At 46.8% G+C, this 17350-nt stretch overlaps 1 protein-coding gene across 1 annotated transcript in view; it reads right to left on the bottom strand.

The window, feature by feature from the left end:
* Positions 1-374: 374 nt before the first annotated feature.
* The window catches only part of ccdc191 (coiled-coil domain containing 191), a 30572-nt gene continuing 13596 nt past the window's right edge, over positions 375-17350 (bottom strand). Inside the window, exons 10-18 of the mRNA XM_014159357.2 lie at positions 16641-16773; positions 15985-16279; positions 8124-8215; positions 6897-6979; positions 6545-6646; positions 5758-5901; positions 3170-3322; positions 2760-2914; positions 375-876 (exon numbers count right to left, since the gene is read on the bottom strand). Coding sequence (XP_014014832.2) covers positions 708-876; positions 2760-2914; positions 3170-3322; positions 5758-5901; positions 6545-6646; positions 6897-6979; positions 8124-8215; positions 15985-16279; positions 16641-16773 — 1326 coding nt within the window. The 3' untranslated portion in view covers positions 375-707. The remainder of the gene's footprint in view (positions 877-2759; positions 2915-3169; positions 3323-5757; positions 5902-6544; positions 6647-6896; positions 6980-8123; positions 8216-15984; positions 16280-16640; positions 16774-17350) is intronic.

The raw sequence follows: 17350 nt of genomic DNA, 5'->3' as shown, positions 1-17350 counted from the left end.
AATCCATTAAAACATATATTTTCTGGTGCTCCTACATTTTATTGTGCTACCCTGGTTGTAGTGCCTTTCTTTGCTGGGAGTGTGACAGCAAACAAACCACTTGACCCCAAAAAACCTAGGCCCCAGCCCAGATGTTCCTTTCAACACTGATTAACACTCCTGTAGAAAGGAACAGCTGTTGTCAATAGATGTTCTTTTTATGTGTAACTGTTCCTGTGAGCTTCAGAAATAGGCCATGGGTTTTTATTAAACAGCATCATGTTGATACATCTCTGTAGACTGAGGCTGGTCAGGATCAGGATCATTCGTGTTGTTGCATTAAGTGTAGTAAGCAACAAAAACAACTCTGACACACAAACCACAGTGCAACTTGCTTATGGTGATATGAATAACAGAATGCTTTTTATCCTTATTGATGCCTTAAAGCTTTGTCAAATTACATCAAACTGTGACTTCAATGATACACAAAATAAAACAAATTCAATAACCTGAACATACGCTTCAGTTTTAAACGAGTCAATGGTTTTACAAAAGTTTTACAAACGGTCTTCATTAAAAGTTATATCCAGCTCTCTGGTCATTAAGGATGACAAACAGCCTGTGTGTGTGTGCTTGTTACACCAGCAACAAGCCACATTTATTGGCTCCCATCTCCTGGATTATCGTGTATTGAAGTATTCCGTCTGTCTGCCTGTGTGCCCTGTAAGTCACAGCAGGGCTTGTCCCCATTGACAGTTCAGAGGAGAGGAGCGGAAGTCAGGTAGGACCTCTGCCACTCTGCGTCTAAGCTTCTCCCTCCTGGTTTCCCTCTCTCTCTCCTCACGCAGCCACCCTGGATACCGTCTCCAGGCCTGGAAACAGCTCCGCACCGCCCGCCTGGGACAGGGATGGAGAAGAGAGGAACAGACACACACACACACACACACACACACACACACACACACACAACAGAGGGAAGCAGACAGAACAACTTAGAAAAAGCCCTTACAACAACCAGCGGTTATACAGTAACAAAGTGAGCTAGTACATATGGAGCATGTCTGCATCTTATACAGCAGGTGTAAGGCTGAGACAGGGGTGAGGGCTGAGACAGGGGTGAGGGCTGAGACAGGGGTGAGGGCTGAGACAGGGGTAGGGGCTGAGACAGGGGTAGGGGCTGAGACAGGGGTAGGGGCTGAGACAGGGGTAGGGGCTGAGACAGGGGTAGGGGCTGAGACAGGGGTAGGGGCTGAGACAGGGGTAAAGGCTGAGACAGGGGTAAAGGCTGAGACAGGGGTAAAGGCTGAGACAGGGGTGAGGCCTGAGACAGGGGTAAAGGCTGAGACAGGGGTAGGGGCTGAGACAGGGGTGAGGGCTGAGACAGGGGTAGGGGCTGAGACAGGGGTGAGGGCTGAGACAGGGGTGAGGGCTGAGACAGGGCTGAGGGCTGAGACAGGGGTGAGGGCTGAGACAGGGGTGAGGGCTGAGACAGGGGTGAGGGCTGAGACAGGGGTAGGGGCTGAGACAGGGCTGAGGGCTGAGACAGGGGTGAGGGGCTGAGACAGGGCTGAGGGGCTGAGACAGGGGTGAGGGGCTGAGACAGGGGTGAGGGGCTGAGACAGGGGTAGGGGGCTGAGACAGGGCTGAGGGCTGAGACAGGGGTGAGGGCTGAGACAGGGGTGAGGGCTGAGACAGGGGTAGGGGCTGAGACAGGGGTGAGGGCTGAGACAGGGGTGAGGGCTGAGACAGGGGTAGGGGCTGAGACGGGTTGGGGCTGAGACAGGGGTAGGGGCTGAGACAGGGGTAGGGGCTGAGACAGGGGTGAGGGCTGAGACAGGGGTAGGGGCTGAGACAGGGGTAGGGGCTGAGACAGGGGTAGGGGCTGAGACAGGGGTGAAGGCTGAGACAGGGGTAGGGGCTGAAACAGGGGTGAGGGCTGAGACAGGGGTGAGGGCTGAGACAGGGGTGAGGCCTGAGACAGGGGTGAGGGCTGAGACAGGGGTGAGGGCTGAGACAGGGGTGAGGGCTGAGACAGGGGTGACGGGCTGAGACAGGGGTGATGGGCTGAGACAGGGGTGAGGGCTGAGACAGGTGTAAAGGCTGAGACAGGGGTGAGGGCTGAGACAGGTGTAAAGGCTGAGACAGGGGTGAGGCCTGAGACAGGGGTAGGGGCTGAGACAGGGGTGACGGCTGAGACAGGGGTGACGGCTGAGACAGGGGTGAGGGCTGAGACAGGGGTGAGGGCTGAGACAGGGGTGACGGCTGAGACAGGGGTGACGGCTGAGACAGGGGTGAGGGCTGAGACAGGGGTGAGGGCTGAGACAGGGGTGAGGGCTGAGACAGGGGTGAGGGCTGAGACAGGGGTGAGGGCTGAGACAGGGGTGAGGGCTGAGACAGGGCTTCTCAGACAGGTGAGAGGCTTCTAGGACAGGTAGAGGCTTCTAGGACAGGTAGAGGCTTCTAGGACAGGTGAGAGGCTTCTAGGACAGGTGAGAGGCTTCTAGGTCAGGTGAGAGGCTTCTATGACAGGTGAGAGGCTTCTAGGACAGGTGAGAGGCTTCTATGACAGGTGAGAGGCTTCTATGACAGGTGAGGACAGGTGTGAGGCTTCTTGGACAGGTGAAGGCTTCTAGGACAGGCGAGAGGCTTCTAGGACAGGTGGAGGCTTCTAGGACAGGCGAGAGGCTTCTAGGACAGGCGAGAGGCTTCTAGGACAGGCAAGAGGCTTCTAGGACAGGTATTATTGGTAAAGGAAGTAAGGCCCAGGTAAACACACCCACCTATCACTGTGTCCCTGAGCCTGCTGCTCCCGGTCCCACTCCACCATCCTCTCCTGGGTCACGTGATCTAGTAGCACGATCAGAGTCCTCCTCAGAGTGTGCGTGCGCCAGAACTGGTCGGCCCGCCCCTCCAGAACCATGTGGTGGTCCTTCAGCTGAGACAGAACGGGTCAAACAGAACGAGTCAGGTTTGGATACAGTACACATCATGGACAGACTGTCCATCTCATTGAACCAAATATACAAAAGACTATCCACTGCATCACTATTAAACTGTAATCAGTATTCAAATGTTTTGTGTGTTGGAAAAAAGACAGTGGCCATTCGTATGAGTTTCTACTTGTGCATGTGAGAGTTTGTGTTTGTGTGTGTTTATGACTGTGTGTGTATGTACATGTTCATGCACTAACCCTTTTCCAGTTGCCCAGGCTCCTCCGTAGCAGGATGTGTTGATGCAGTTGTTTGGCAGAGGCCCGTTTCTGAGCCAGGGACTCGCCTGTTACCTGCTGCCAGGACAGGGTGCACCGTTTCAGGAGAGACTGCCTGTGATGAGCCCTGGCCAGCTGGAGGGGAATTAAAATAATACTGTGTGTGCATCCACACCTATTCACATGTGCCAGGTAACACACAATGGCATGGTATAAAGGGATAAGGTGTCTTCTCACCATTGAGGCTGACAAGTGGTGAAAATATATTTAAGCAATAAGGCCAGAGGGGGTGTGGTATATGCCCAATATGTCACAGCTAAAGGTGTTCTAGGATACAGCTCTTAGCCGTGGTATATTGGCCATATATCACAAACCCTGAGGTGCCTTATTGATATTATAAACTGGTTACCAGCATAATTAGAGCAGTAAAACTAAATGTTTTGTCATACCCATGGTATACGGTCTGATATACCACGGCTGTCAGCCAATCAGCATTCAGGGCTCGAACCACCCAGTTTATAATATAAATTTGACCCTAGATGCTATACTGCATTCTTTTCTACCTTCATTTCAACCTCATGGTCTTTAAAGAAGTTAGGACTTTGACCACTACTAAATAAAGATAGTTGTCACGGTATGCTCAGGGAGTCAACGTATGCTGTTGGGAGTCAAGGTAAACCAGTAGCAGAATATAACATGAGATATTGAACGAGCTGTTCAGCTGCTCAAGGTTGCATACAGTAAATTGGAACATGCTGCTGAGATGTCACACCATCTATTTTCACTTCTACTTCACTTCCCTGTCCATCATTAATCTGTCCAATCATTCCTCTCCTGCAACCCCTCTCATCTCACTCTCTCTCTTCCTGTAGCCCTCTACTTTAGCCTCTCACTTCCTCTCTACCCCTCTAGCCTCTCACATCCTCTCTCCTCCTTTAGCCTCTCACATCCTCTCTCTTCCTCTAGCCTCTCACTCTAGCCTCTCTCCTCCTCTAGCGCCTCTCTCCTCTAGCCTCTCACTTACTCTCTCTAGCCTCTCACTCTCTCCGCCTCTCTCCTCCTCTAGCCTCTCTCCTCCTCTAGCCTCTCTCCTCCTCTAGCCTCTCTCCTCCTCTCCTCCTCTAGCCTCTCTCCTCCTCTAGCCTCTCTCACTTCCTCTAGCCTCGCACTTCCTCTAGCCTCGCACTTCCTCTAGCCTCGCACTTCCTCTCTCCTCCAATAGCCTCTCTCCTCCAATAGCCTCTCTCCTCCAATAGCCTCTCTCCTCCAATAGCCTCTCTCCTCCTCTAGACTCTAGTCCTCTAGCCTCTCACTTCCTCTCCTCCTCCTCTAGCCTCTCACTTCCGAGCCTCTCTCTCTAGCCTCTCACTTCCTCTCTACCCTCTCACTTCCTCTCTACCCTCTCACTTCCTCTCTACCCTCTCACTTCCTCTCTACCCTCTCACTTCCTCTCACTTCCTCTCTACCCTCTCACTTCCTCTCTACCCTCTCACTTCCTCTCTCCTCTAGCCTCTCACTTCCGAGCCTCTCTCTCTAGCCTCTCACTTCCTAGCCTCTCTCTCTAGCCTCTCACTTCCTAGCCTCTCTCTCTAGCCTCTCCTCCTCTAGCATCTCACCCTCTAGACTCTCACTTCCTCTCTCCTCCTCTAGCCTCTCTCTATCCTCTCACTTCCTCTTCTCCTCCAGCCTCACTTTCGCTCTCCTCCTGTAGCCTCTCATTTCCTCTCTCCTCCTCTAGCCTCTCATTTCCTCTCTCCTCCTCTAGCCTCTCTCTCTCTCTCTCGCTAGGCTCTCACTTCCTCCTCTCCTCTAGCCTCTCACTTCCTCTAGGCTCTCTCTAGCCTCACTTCCTCTAGTCTCTCACATCCTCTCTCCTCCTCTTGCCTCTCTTCCTCTAGCCTCCCACTTCCTCTCTCCCCCTTCAGACTCTCACCTCCTCTAGCCTCTCACCTCCTCTAGCCCTCTCCTCTAGCCTCTCACTTCCTCTCTGCCTCTCCTCTAGGCTCTGACACCCTCTCACTTCCCCTCTCCTCTAGCCTCTCACTTCCTCTAGCCTCTCACTTCCTTTCTCTTCCTCTAGCCTCTCACTTCCTCTTTCCTCCTCTAGCCTCTCTCTCTCTCTAGCATCATTCCATCTCTCTGCCTGTACAATTTGTCCTGCGGGTTCTAACAGACAGGTGGTCAAGCAGGTGCTCATACCAACAGCATCCTGTAAACATCATTACAGCTCTGACCGTGATGTCTGGGATTAGGGTGTGTGTCTAGGTGTTTGTGTGCTCGGTTTACGCTTTAGATACAGAGTGTGTGTGTGTGTGTGTCATATTTCCATTGGGAATTATGAGGGTGTTGGTTGGTAACTGAGTAAGATGACACCTTAAAGCATGTAGTTGTTTGAGGGAAAGAGTATTTTCCTTCTGTCTGTGTATTAGAGTGTAGCTGTGCATACATTAGTTCTGCTGTGTATGATTGGCTGTCCTGAGCTGTGTGACTCTACAGGAGAGAGTGTGAGTGTGTTGACAGTCTCTCTGTGCAGACTCTGATTGGCCAAGGCTGATGGCACTGGTGATTACCTGAGTGTTGGCTTGGCTCATGGCCACTCTGCGTTTCCATGGCGCCAGGCCTCGCCGTAGTAACAGAGTTCTATGGTAGTGTTGCTGGGCTTGGGTCTGGAGCTGCTGCTCTCGCTCAAACCTCCTCTGGTTCTCCTGCTCCCTCTGAATACATACACATCGTTATAGACACACACACACAACTTGTATTTATTGTTTTAATCTATAGCTATTGTTTTATGTTTGTACTTCAGCTGTTCTAAGATCAGAGCTAGGAGCCACATTTCAAAAGCTTCTCCCGTCTAAATTAGATGTGACCACCATGCCTTGACAGTGCGACGCAAGGCGAACATTATCACCCACGGCATTGAACAACCATTGCATCATTGCCTTGAACAGCTGCCATCAAAACATCACTTGTACAGATGTAAGAGAGTCTATTTTGAGAAATTCCAACTGCAATAAACCTGGACAGGAAAGAATGGACTGGGTATACGGTATGTATATTACATATAGAATTCTGTTTTGTATAGGTGATGATGACATCTATTATTCTGTATGGTCCCTGTGATGGAAATCTGGGTCTGTGGGTATCAGGTGTCAGAGTAGGAGGGGTGATCTAGGATCAGCTTCCCCCTGTCCATGTAATCATATTAATTGATCCCAAGTCAGCACTCCTACTCTAAAATGCTTGATACATATGGCCCCTGAAGTCCTAAATATACACTCTTAGTGAACTGACAGAGTTTCTTTCAAATATGAAATGAAAGTTGTCCCCAGGACAGTTTTCCTGTAAACATTGCATCACCTCTCTCTCTTGTCTCTTCTCCTCCCTTCTCCTTTCAGCTGCTCTACGTTTCTGTTCCTCCGCCTCCCTCTGCCTCTCCTCCTCTGCTGCTTTCAGCTGGGCCTGAGAAAATAAAAAGTTTCTTGATTTAATGCCTCCTGCACACTATCACACTTCCCCAAACTTGCTTCATTCGACCGCACACACTCTCCTATAAACCCTGTATACCTCTGCAAACACATTTTAATTGTACCCAATAACTTCATACAAAGTTGAATAGCCTCTTTAATTCCCCCCATCTGAAGACCTATACATATTTTTGAACACCAAACTATTCCACATCCCCCACTGGCCTAAACACTCCATTCCTCACTATTCTCTCCTCTTCCTTCTTTGTCTTCAGCTCCTCCACCTCCCTTCTGCGTTCTGCTCGCTGACGAGCACGTTCCTCCATGGCTGTTGAAGGGGGAGAGAGAGACAACGAGGAAGGGAGATAAACAGAAAAAAACAGGGGTAAAGGCTAGGTACTTACATTTGTGTTGTTCTGTGTCAAAATAGAGTGTTCTAAAGTATTGTGTGTGCGTTTGTCAGTATGTGTGTGTGTGTGTATCCGCAGGCCCTCTCCACCTTTCTCAAATCCCCCCTTCCTATTCCTCCCACGTAGAGGAAATTTTAGCCAAACAGTTTGAGTGAAACTGTATTCCTCCATGTAAGCTACCGTAAGTATGGCTCTATACAGCTACGGCTCTATAGGGGAGAGTGGGGTAAGTTGAGCCATTTTTTACATTCAGCATCACTCCGTCAAGGGAAATATAGTATCTTCATATTTCAGGACGTTGTGTCTCCCTGGAAATAATCTGAATTCATTTCAACTTACCCCGTACTGGATGAAATATTACCACTACCACTTTATTTCCCAAACACAATTCAACAGTGAATCACTTTTTTTTCTTGTAATAATTTAAAAAATGCTTTAACACATAAACACTTTGTACTTAAAAAAAAAAAAAAAACACTTTTAACATAGTCCAGGCCCTGTTGTTACCTCATATCCCAGCGATAATGCCTTACATTTTCTCATCTTGCCATTGGCTCAAGTTACCCCATTGGCTCAACTTACCCCAAGGCAAACATTTTGACTATATAATCCCACACAGCTACAAGGATGCATGTTCCTGCTAGGTTGAGGACCCAATATTGAAGCTCATAGAGACCAACTGATGAATAGAACAATTTTAAAATGACCAACTTTGGTTTAGATACAAGCATCATGAAACCTCTAACACAATACATTCATTTGAGTGGTGAAAATCTGTTTTTGTACTTAACTTGCTTAGCATTTTTTCCATGTGGTTTCTTCCAGACTATATGATATATTTGGTAAATGTTTTAATTTTGGGTATGATTTTCTAATAAATAAGGGTGGCTCAACTTACCCCACTCTCCCCTACATTTGACTCACAGCAATGAAATACATTTTATACTCTTTTCTATTATACTTCATAACAAGACCATTGTAAGATCAACCATCTGGAATGGATGCCTGTGTGTGTGGTTTAGCTCGTCAGAGCTAAACATGGAGGTGAAGGTGCTGACTGACCCATGACAGTGGGATGACAACATGGCAGACGGACGGCTAGTTTCCTGGAGGCCGAGGAGCGGCCATCGTTCCCCTGAGAGACACTCCCAGCCCTGGAACACAGAACATCACCCAGAAACACACATCCATTTTTACCCCTTTTTCTCCCCAATTTCATGGTATTCAATTGGTAGTTACAGTCTTGTCTCATCGCTGCAATCCCATACGGACTCGGGAGAGGCGAAGGTCGAGAGTCCCCCAAAACACCCAACCAAGCCCCACTGCTTCTTGACACAATGCCCACTTAACCCGGAAGCCAGCCGTATACCTGGCTACCGTGTCAGCGTGCACTGCGCCCGGCCCGCCACAGGAGTCGCTAATGCGCGATGGGACAAGCACATCCCTCCCCTAACCCGGACGACGCTGGGCCAATCCCCATGGGTCTCCCGGTTGCGAAAGAGCATGGACTCGAACCCAGAATCTCTAGTGGCACAGCTAGCCAGTCTCTCCAGGACTTCGCGATTCTGAGATCACATAATTCAATGCAAAAATCAACCAATCAGCGCATATTATGCGAGTGCTCGTAATTTTGACCAATTACTGCACTGTTACCGTGGAAAATGGCCCAATCAAACCACACGTCGACAAAGCGTATTCACGTGCGAAGATGATGGGTGATTGTTGATGGCTGACAGGCAGTACAAATGAACAGAAATCAATCTCATTTGCCAACAAAAATAACAGCTCAAGACCGTGTGAAACAATTTCCAAATGTTTTTGGAAACTAGAGAAAGTCGACATTCAAATCAGAGAATCAAATCAAAGAAATATGAGAACATTTCCCACAGCAGCGGCAGATCACCATGACTGAAGTGGTAGCAGGGAAGACTGACAAGCGCTGGAAGAATCAAGGTGAGTGGTCTTTTACTCCGCTAACCTTGGCTTTAGTAGGGTGGTCGGCACTCTGCTCTCCCCAGTCTGTCTATGGAGAGCGCTGCTCAAAGCACTGAGTGCAATATGTCAGCATTGCCGTTTTAAACTCTCTGTAAAACTTAATACGGATCACGAAAGCACAATCTTTCTGTATTTTTTTTAGAAATGGAATAATAATCAACCACAACTCTATTTTTCCGTGTTCTGTTCTTTATCTCCCTTACGACCCTTTCAGGAGAAAAAAAAATCACAATCAAGAATTTTAAAACAACTTATTAGAAAGAAATATCGATCCTGAAATTGAAAGTGATTGATCAGCTTTGAATCTATTTGGGTTTTTTTAAGAGCGTGAGAGAGAGTAGGAATTGGAGGTGCATCTCGTGTTGATAGCAAGCCACAAGCCTGATGGAGAGGAGAGGTGTGAGTGAGTGAATGTGTGAGTGGATTAAGACAGGGCTGTTTGTTCAGGAAAATAAACTAAATTGAGCACTTTAGATGTTTCTAATTGTTTGTGTATTATGTATTCTGCTTAAAATCCTCCTAAAACTGAGCACATACGACTTTTATTGCTTTACATGAAATTAAAGTAAAAAAAAAACATTGCAAAATGTGTCACAGAATTTCAGAAAAGCTGCAGCAAAAATCAAGCAATTTTGTCCGCAGAAATCACACAAAAATGTCACGAAATCCTGGAGGGACTGGCTAGCACTGCGATCCAGTGCCTTAGACCACTCTGCCACTCAGGAGGCCCGTAGAAACACACATCATTAGATATTCACTCTCTAATATAGATCTACTCAAATCCCAATTTCCCAGACTGACCCAACTAGCCCTGCACACAGGGGACATTCTAAGGACTTGTTTTTGTTTAAAGGGAGAGTACAAGAAGAGGATATCTCAGTAGTGATCAATGGATCAACTTTTAATGATTGAATCCTTCAGAAGACACATTGTCACACCTGGAATAATATGCAGGGAGAAGAACCCTTTTCTTATCATAGTACATTTTAAATTAGCCTGGGTTTTATTCTGAGGGAGGTGTGATACGTCATTTCCCGGTCACAACTTGTGGATTTGTTTACGTGCTGCTGTGGGTTTGTTGCTAACGTTACTTTGCTGCTGTGGGTTTGTTGCTAACGTTACTTTGCTGCTGTGGGTTTGTTGCTAACGTTACTTTGCTGCTGTGGGTTTGTTGCTAACGTTACTTTGCTGCTGTGGGTTTGTTGCTAACGTTACTTTGCTGCTGTGGGTTTGTTGCTAACGTTACTTTGCTGCTGTGGGTTTGTTGCTAACGTTACTTTGCTGCTGTGGGTTTGTTGCTAACGTTACTTTGCTGCTGTGTGGTTTGTTGCTAACGTTACTTTGCTGCTGTGTGGTTTGTTGCTAACGTTACTTTGCTGCTGTGTGGTTTGTTGCTAACGTTACTTTGCTGCTGTGTGGTTTGTTGCTAACGTTACTTTGCTGCTGTGTGGTTTGTTGCTAATGTTACTTTGCTGCTGTGTGGTTTGTTGCTAATGTTACTTTGCTGCTGTGTGGTTTGTTGCTAACGTTACTTTGCTGCTGTGGGTTTGTTGCTAACGTTACTTTGCTGCTGTGGGTTTGTTGCTAACGTTACCTGCCAACTTTACGGTTTTTACTTTTTAATTACCGTTTTATATATTTTTTTAAATTCCCCTTTCTTGACTTTTTCCATTCAACTTTTTCCCCCCGGACGCTTTATCTGGACATGGTTCGTCAGGACCTCCACATGCTGAAGCTAAGTAGTAACATTAACATTATGCCTTCTAATTGCGGTCACTGTACTCATAATATACAGGAGAACGACCGCCTTATTTTGAGGATATCCGTACCGCAAGCCCAGCTTCAGACGCAATCGTTAGGCAAGGGTCATTTCAGTGTAGGAAAGGATGAAACAGCGTCTGTGCCACCAATAAGTACAGATAGTAGTATAAATCCCTTCGCACGGTCCCCGCAGCTGGACAATTTTCTCATGGCTTCTGGAAGGAAATGCTGTAGGAATGCTCAACCGCAGTATTAGACTTAAAAATAGTTATCCTGCGATCCAACACTGTTTACCAGGGGGCAGGTCTACCGACGCTAATCTGAAGATGGTGCTGGCTAAAGTTAAAACTGGCGAGTGTAGAAAGTATAGGAATATTGTTATCCACATCGGCACCAACGATGTTAGGATGAAACCCTCTTTCTCTTGGTCCTCTTTCTGGGACTCACCCGCAAACAGGACCAAGCCTGGCCTGCTGAGGAGTGACGGGCTCCATCCTAGCTGGAGGGATGCTCTCATCTTATCTATGAACATGGACAGGGCTCTAACTCCCCTTGCTCCACAATGAGATAGCCAGCCTGCCATCTTAGTGGAGTCTGCCACTAGCACAGTCAGTGTAGTCAGCTCAGCTATCCCCAATGGAGACCTTGTCTGTGCCTCGACCTAGGTTGGGAAAAACTAAACATGGCGGAGTTCACTTTAACAATCTCACTGGAGTAAAGACCTCCATTCCTGTCATTATTGAAAGAGATTGTGATAATATCTCACATCCCAAAATATAACTACTTCATGTTAGATCCCTCACTTCCAAGGCAGTCATAGTCAATGAACTAATCACTGATCATAATCTTGATGTGATTGGCCTGACTGAAACATGGCTTAAGCCTGATGAATTTACTGTGTTAAATGAGGCCTCACCTCCTGGTTACACTAGTGACCATATCTCCCCACGCATCCTGCAAAGGCAGAGGTGTTGCTAACATTCACGATAGCAAATTTCAATTAAAAAAAAGACTGCGTTTTCGTCTTTTGAGCTTCTAGTCATGAACTCTGTGCAGCTACTCAATCACTCTTTATAGCTACTGTTTACAGGCCTCCTGGGCCGTATACACTAAGTTCCCTGAATGTTTATCGGACCTTGTAGTCATGGCAGATAATATTCACATTTTTGGTGACTTTAATATTCACATGGAAAAGTCCACAGACCCACTCCAGAAGGCTTTCGGAGCCATCATCGACACAGTGGTTTGTCCAACCTGTCTCCGGACCTACTCACTGCCACAATCACACTCTGGACCTAGTTTTGTCGCGTGGAATAAATGTTGTGGATCTTAATGTTTTTCCTCATAATCCTGGACTATCGGACCACCATTATTACGTTTGCAATCGCGACAAATAATCTGCTCAGACCCCAACCAAGGATCATCAAAAGTTGTGCTATAAATTCTTGAATATCCCAACGATTCGTAGATGCCCTTCCAAACTCCCTCCACCTACCCAAGGACGTCAGAGTACAAAAATCAGTTAACCACCTAACTGAGGAACAAAATGTAACCTTGCGTAATACCCAAGATGCAGCATCACCCCTAAAAACAAACATTTGTCATAAGAAACTAGCTCCCTGGTATACAGAAAATACCCGAGCCCTGAAGCAAGCTTCCAGAAAATTTTAACGGAAAAGGCGCCATACCAAACTGGAAGTCTTCTGACAAGCTTGTAAAGACAGTACAGTGCAGTATCGAAGAGCTCTCACTGCTGCTCGATCATGCTATTTTTCCAACTTAATTGAGGAGAATAAGTACAATCCCAAATGTATTTGATACTGTCGCAAAGCTAACTAAAAAGCAGCATTCCCCAAGAGAGGATGGCTTTCACTTCAGCAGTGATAAATTCAAGAACTTCTTTGACGAAAAGATCATGATCATTAGAAAGCAAATTACGGACTCCTCTTTAAATCTGGGTAATTCTCAAAAGCTCAGTTGTCCTGAGTCTGCACAACACTGCCAGGACCTAGGATCAAGGGAGACACTCACATTTTTTTTAATACTATATCTCTTGACACATTGATGAAAATAGTCATGGCATCTAAACCTTCAAACTGCATACTGGACCCTATAGCAACTAAACTACTGAAAGAGCTGCTTCCTGTGCTTGGCCCTCCTATGTTGAACATAATAAATGGCTCCCTATCCACTGGATGTGTACCAAACTCACTAAAAGTGGCAGTAATAAAGTCTCGAAAAAGTCAAACCTTGACCAGGAAAATATATATTAAAAAAACAAAAAAAAACATTCGGCCAATATCGAATTTTCCATTCCTCTCAAAACACTTTGAAAAAGCTGTTGCACAGCAACTCACTGCCTTCCTGAAGACAAACAATGTATACGAAATGCTTCAGTCTGGTTTTAGACCCCATTATAGCACTGAGACTGCACTCGTGAAGGTGGTAAATTATATTTAATGGCGTCAGACCAAGGCTATGCATCTGTCCTCGTGCTCCTAGAGCTTAGTACTGCTTTTGATACCGTTGATCACCACATTCTTTTGGAGAGATTGGAAACCCAAATTGGTCTACACTGACAAGTTCTGGCCTGGTTTAGATCTCATCTGTTGGAAAGATATCAGATTGTCTCTGTGGATGGTTTGTCCTCTGAAAAATCAACTGTAAATTTCGGTGTTCCTCAAGGTTCCGTTTTAGGACCACTATTGTTTTCACTATATATTTACATCTTGGTGATGTCATTCGGAAACATAATGTTAACTTTCACTGCTATGCGGACGATACACAGCTGTACATTTCAATGAAACATGGTGAAGCCCTAAAATTGCCCTCCCTGGAAGCCTGTGTTTCAGACATAAGGAAGTAAATCGCGTCAAATGTTTTTTACTTTTAAACTCGGACAAAACAGAGACTCTGGACCCTGATCTCTCTGATGACGAACATATCAAGACTGTTTCAAGGACATATTTTTTCCATCTATGTAACATTGCAAAAATCAGAAACTTTCTGTCCAGAAATCATGCAGAAAAATGTATCCATGCTTTTGTCACTTCTAGATTAGACTACTGCAATGCTCTACTTTCCGGCTACCCGGATAAAGCACAAAATAAACTTCAGTTAGTGCTAAACATGGCTGCTAGAATCTTGACTAGAACCAAAAAATGTGATTAAATTACTCCAGTGCTAGCCTCTCTACACTGGCTTCCTGTTAAGGCTAGGGCTGATTTCAAGGTTTTATTGCTAACCTACAAAGCATTACATGGCTTGCGCCTACCTATCTTTCCGATTTGGTCCTGCCGTACATACCTACACGTACGCTACGGTCACAAGACGCAGGCCTCCTTATTGTCCCTAGAATTTCTAAGTAAACTGGAGGCAGAGCTTTCTCCTATAGAGCTCCATTTTTATGGAATGGTCTGCCTATCCATATGAGAGACGCAGACTTGGTCTCAACCTTTAAGTCTTTATTGAAGACTCATCTCTTCAGTAGGTCCTATGATTGAGTGTAGGCTGGCCCAGGGGTGTGAAGGTGATTGGAAAGGCACTGGAGCGACGGACCGCCCTGCTGTCTCTGCCCTGGCTGGTTCCCCTCTCTCCACTGGGATTCTCTGCCTCTAACCCTATTACGGGGGCTGAGTCACTGGCTTACAGTTGCTCTTCCATGCCGTCCCAAGGAGGGATGCATCACTGACGTGATCTTCCTGTCTGGGTTGGCGCCGCCCTCCGGTTCGTGCGGTGAGGGAGATCTTCGTGGGCTATACTCTGCCTTGTCTCAGGATGGTAAGTTGGTGGTAGAAGATATCCCTCTAGTGGTGTGGGGGCTGTGCTTTGGCAAAGTGGGTGGGGTTATATCCTGGTTGGCCCTGTCCGGAGGTATCGTCGGATGGGGCCACAGTGTCTCCCGACCCCGCCTCCAGTATTTGTGCTGCAATAGTTTGTGTCGGGGTCTAGGGTCAGTCTGTTATATCTGGAGTATTTCTCCTGTCTTATCCGGTGTCCTGTGTGAATTTAAGTATGCACCCTCTAATTCTATCTTTCTCTCTCTTTTTCTCTTAAGACCTGAGCCCTAGGACCATGCCTCAGGACTACCTGGCCTGATGACTCCTTGCTGTCCCCAGTCCACCTGGTCGTGCTGCTGCTCCAGTTTCAACTGTTCTGCCTGCGGCTATGGAACACTGACCTGTTCACCGGAAGTGCTACCTTGTCCCGGACCTGCTGTTTTCGACTCTCTCTCTACCGCACCTGCTGTCTCTAACTCTGAATGATCGGCTTTGAAAAGCCAACTGACATTTACTCCTGAGGTGCTGACCTGTTGCCCCTCTACAACCACTGATTATTATTACTTGATCCTGCTGGTCATCTATGAATGTTTGAACATCTTGGCAATGTACTGTTATAATCTCCACCCAGCACAGCCAGAAGAGGACTGGCCACCCCTCAGAGCCTGGTTCCTCTCTAGGTTTCTTCCTACGTTCCTATCTTTCTAGGGAGTTTTGCCATCATGCTTCTACATCTGCATTGCTTGCTGTTTGGAGTTTTAGGCTGGATTTCTGCATAGCACTTTGTGACATTGGCTGATGTAAAAAGGGCTTTATAAATACATTTGATTGATATTCTCTTAGCAGAAGTGGTGTGTTGCTTTAATTAAACAACTCCTATATATTCTCCACTGATGGCTCCCCCACCTCAATTAAGGGGACTACTTGAGTTAGTGTTTTTTATTTTTTTTATTTTATGATCCTAAAACCAAACCTGAGCCTTCACCAGGATAATGACTTGTATTCAGACCTGAGCACAAATTGAAAGCCTCTTAGACTCCAAAATGAGAAAATGCTTAGCTGCCTGCTTCAAGTCATGGATGAGTGTCCACAAGTCATGAGCTTTCGTACCAACTTGCGTTCACTGCATACTAAATGTTGCACTACCAATAAAAGTGTGCTGATCCCCTTGGGTCCTATGTAGACCTCTGACTGAAGTCAGCCACTTTCATCCACAATCACGTCATTCTGTCCAAGCGGAACCGTAATTTCTATGCAGTCCCACATGGTATCGATTGGCTTGGGTCTTGAGAAGACTCCAGAGGACCGTGCGTGAACACACCACACCCCCACACAGGCATCCTGTGGGCCTCTCCTAAGTTCCCATGGTAATGTGAAGAGGGGCCTACCTGGGTTCTTTGTGGTCAGAGGTCATCCCTCTGGGCCCTGGGGCTGCTGGGACAGCAAGCTGCGCAATCTGTGCCTCCTGCTTCAATCCCATCATGCCCCTACCCTCCTGCAGGCGTGCGATCTGCTCCTGCTGTTCCCGGAGGAGCCTCCTCTGCTCTGCGATGGTCTGCTGCTGGCTGGCGTGGCGACGCTCAAACCGCCCTCCACGCAACTCTGCACTACGAGAACGGGGGACAGCACCTACACCGCCGTCCCCACCTCCCTCACCCCTCTGCCGTGCTCGCCTCAGCTCATCTATTGAATAGAACAGAACTTTATCATCCATTGTGAAATGTTGCTCATCATTTTTTTTAAATAATTGGTAGAAGTAAAGGGTTTCCCCTAATCACTGATATATTTCAACATCTAGGTAGGAGTTTCCCCTAATCACCAATATATATTTCAGCTACCTTGGTTGGAACAATGGAACGGATCCCCAAAAAATGGTGGTTCTACTCGGAACAAACGATTGGTAAATAATTTAGGTTCAAACCCCTGCTTGATAGAACTAGAGGGTAGACAGAAGTTGCCCTTAACTAAGACACAGATTGAAATTTCCCCTAATCACGGATACAGGGTCATATACAGTATTTCAACTTCTACTTTGATCACTCACCTCCACTCAGTGCCGCGTGACGCCGTGTCACCTGCCAGGGAAGGGTGGGCGGGACCACAGCCCCCAGCTGTACGTTACCTTGACAGGCAGGAGAGGGGGCGGGGCCAGCAGGTCGTGACCCCCCCTGACCTTTCTGCAGAGACAGTTGAGGGTCACATGAAAATAGGATGAAGCTGATCATCTAGCTAGAAGCTGCTGTGCCTTTTCCACCTTTCCTAATTCTCTTTTCCTCTCTCCCTTAAGCTCTATTCAACTCTCTCTTTTTGTTAGCCCCTTCCTCTATCTCTCTCTGAGGAGAAAGCGAACCTTGCAATGCTGTGAATATCTCGTCATGCAGGGAACGTTTCTCTCCCCGGACAATAAACTCACAGTGAGAAAAGTGCGGGCCAACTCATGCGAGGAGAGGAACTCTGAAACAGAACTTGTTTATTCAGGAAATAGTGATAGACTAATATATGACTTCACCAAATGAATACAAAAAGCACATTTGCCTCGCAGATTCATTTGACCCTAAGCAGAATTAGCTAATGTTTATTTCATAATTACACATCGTTACCACCGTCGGGACTTCAGTCTCTAATGTGACACACTCCAGCAAATGTATATCCAATGGGCAGACAACACTGTGTGTGCAAGTATTTATCTGTCATGTTTTGTGTGTCCTCCTATGCATCTATGCCTGTGCTTTGTTTGTGTTCACTTTCCTCAGT

This window comes from Salmo salar, chromosome ssa19 (assembly GCF_905237065.1).
Source record: "Salmo salar chromosome ssa19, Ssal_v3.1, whole genome shotgun sequence".
Taxonomy (NCBI): domain Eukaryota; kingdom Metazoa; phylum Chordata; class Actinopteri; order Salmoniformes; family Salmonidae; genus Salmo; species Salmo salar.
The sequence above is the reverse complement of the archived record's forward strand: the minus strand, read 5'-3'. Positions and strand labels throughout refer to the sequence as shown.